At 63.7% G+C, this 1,627-nt stretch overlaps 1 protein-coding gene across 1 annotated transcript in view; it reads left to right on the top strand.

The window, feature by feature from the left end:
- The first annotated feature begins 613 nt into the window (after positions 1–613).
- The window catches only part of KCNN3 (potassium calcium-activated channel subfamily N member 3), a 13,789-nt gene continuing 12,775 nt past the window's right edge, over positions 614–1,627 (top strand). Inside the window, exon 1 of the mRNA XM_026867463.1 lies at positions 614–777. Coding sequence (XP_026723264.1) covers positions 688–777 — 90 coding nt within the window. The 5' untranslated portion in view covers positions 614–687. The remainder of the gene's footprint in view (positions 778–1,627) is intronic.

The following is a 1,627-nucleotide window of genomic DNA, read 5'->3' as shown; positions in this document are numbered from 1 at the left end:
GGAACACCGGGGAGAGGGAGAGGAGCGAGGCTGAAGGCACTGAGGAGCGAAGGATGGGCGGGGTGCGCCGTCAGCACGCCGGGTCTCGGCGTGCCCTGAGTGTGCTGGGCCTCTCTCAGGGTGCCGTGAGCGTGCCAGGTCTCTGCGCGCTGAGGGCGGGGTGGAGGTGCGGGACGGGTGCGGTGGCAGGACAGGTTGGTCTAGAGGTGACCCCTTGGTGCTCCGCGGGGCTGGTTGTGACCGTGGCAGCGTGAGCTTGCCGGGGAATGAAATGGGGTCTGGGGAGGAGCCCGTGGGGAGGGGATGGTGAATCCTGCTCTGCCTGGTGAGGTCCTGGGGAGCGGCTGCTTTGGCCACCGGTGAATCAGGAGCTGGTTTTATTTACACACAGCGAATTAGCAGGAGGATCTAATCAGACCATCCATTAGGCTGCCGTAATACTGCGGCCAGGGCACCCGCATCGCACGTCCCAACGAGGGGAGGCTGGTAGTTACACTTGACAGAATCAGATTAACAAAAAATTTTGGAGAAAGGGCCCGCGGTGCCGGTGGTACCCTCGGAGCTGGGACAACCGAAGTGCCGGTGTGGGGAGGGGAAGGTTCTCCCCAGTGTTGTGGCCAGCACGGGCAGGGTCCTGTGGCCACGTCCCCCCCTAACCCCTGCCCTGCTCTCGCCTTGCAGGACTCCATGTTCTCCCTGGCCCTGAAATGCCTTATCAGCCTCTCCACCGTCATCCTCCTGGGCCTCATCATCGCCTACCACACGCGGGAGGTGCAGGTAGGTCCCGGTGACGCCGGCGTCGAGCTCGGGGCTGCCAGGGCGGCTGGGGCAGGCTGCGGGGTTCACCAGGCACCCCGGTGCGATGCGGTACCTGAGCTCACAACCTCCCTCCTTGCTGGGGTCTCAGGGGGCACTGAGGGGTCTTGGGGAGCAGCAAGGGGTCTGCTGGGGTGCAGGGTGCCCAGCAGAGCTGCTGGCGACTGGGGGAGGCTCAGGACCAGGAAGGGCTCGGACCAGGGAAGGTGCCAAGGAAAGCTGTGAAAATCCTTTCCTAATCAGGGCTGCCCATTCTCTTCCTCCCTGCCTGCCCCGGCGTTGCTGGGAAATGAAAGGGCTCCCAGTTTGCTCCAGGAAGGCTGCGCTTCCCCGCGGGATCCGGCTTCGGCACAATGCCGGCGTGGTTTGGGGATGGGAAGAATGAATCACCGGGCAGGAGAAGGAGCATCTCAGGATGGGACACTGAAGCCCCTGGCCCTGAGTACCCGGTGTTTTGGTGCCCCAAAAATCCCACCTCGTCCTGCTCAAGGCTGGGGGACGGGGCAGCTTTGCTGGCTGGGGGGGCTGGAGGACGGCGTCCCACTCCCTGCCTGCTCCTGCCTGCAAGGGACCTTCCCAGGAGCCCCCCCTCCTGCCTGCACAGGGACCGAGCCCAGCGGTGGGTTGCTCAAAGCAAATATTTGAGAGCTCTGTTTTTTGCTAGAATAATATTTACCCTGGGGTGGCAGCGGTTGGGGTCAGCTGGGCGGGCCGTGCCCCGACACTCACTGGCTTCCTCCACTTGTTGTTCTTGGGTTGTGCAAATGCTGCGTCCACCCAAACTCCAGAGGCCCTTCCCCACCTCCCCCCC

The sequence above is a fragment of the Athene cunicularia genome, unplaced genomic scaffold, assembly GCF_003259725.1.
Source record: "Athene cunicularia isolate RWA unplaced genomic scaffold, athCun1 SCF_46, whole genome shotgun sequence".
Lineage (NCBI taxonomy): Eukaryota > Metazoa > Chordata > Aves > Strigiformes > Strigidae > Athene > Athene cunicularia.
This window is presented reverse-complemented; position numbering and strand designations above follow the sequence as displayed.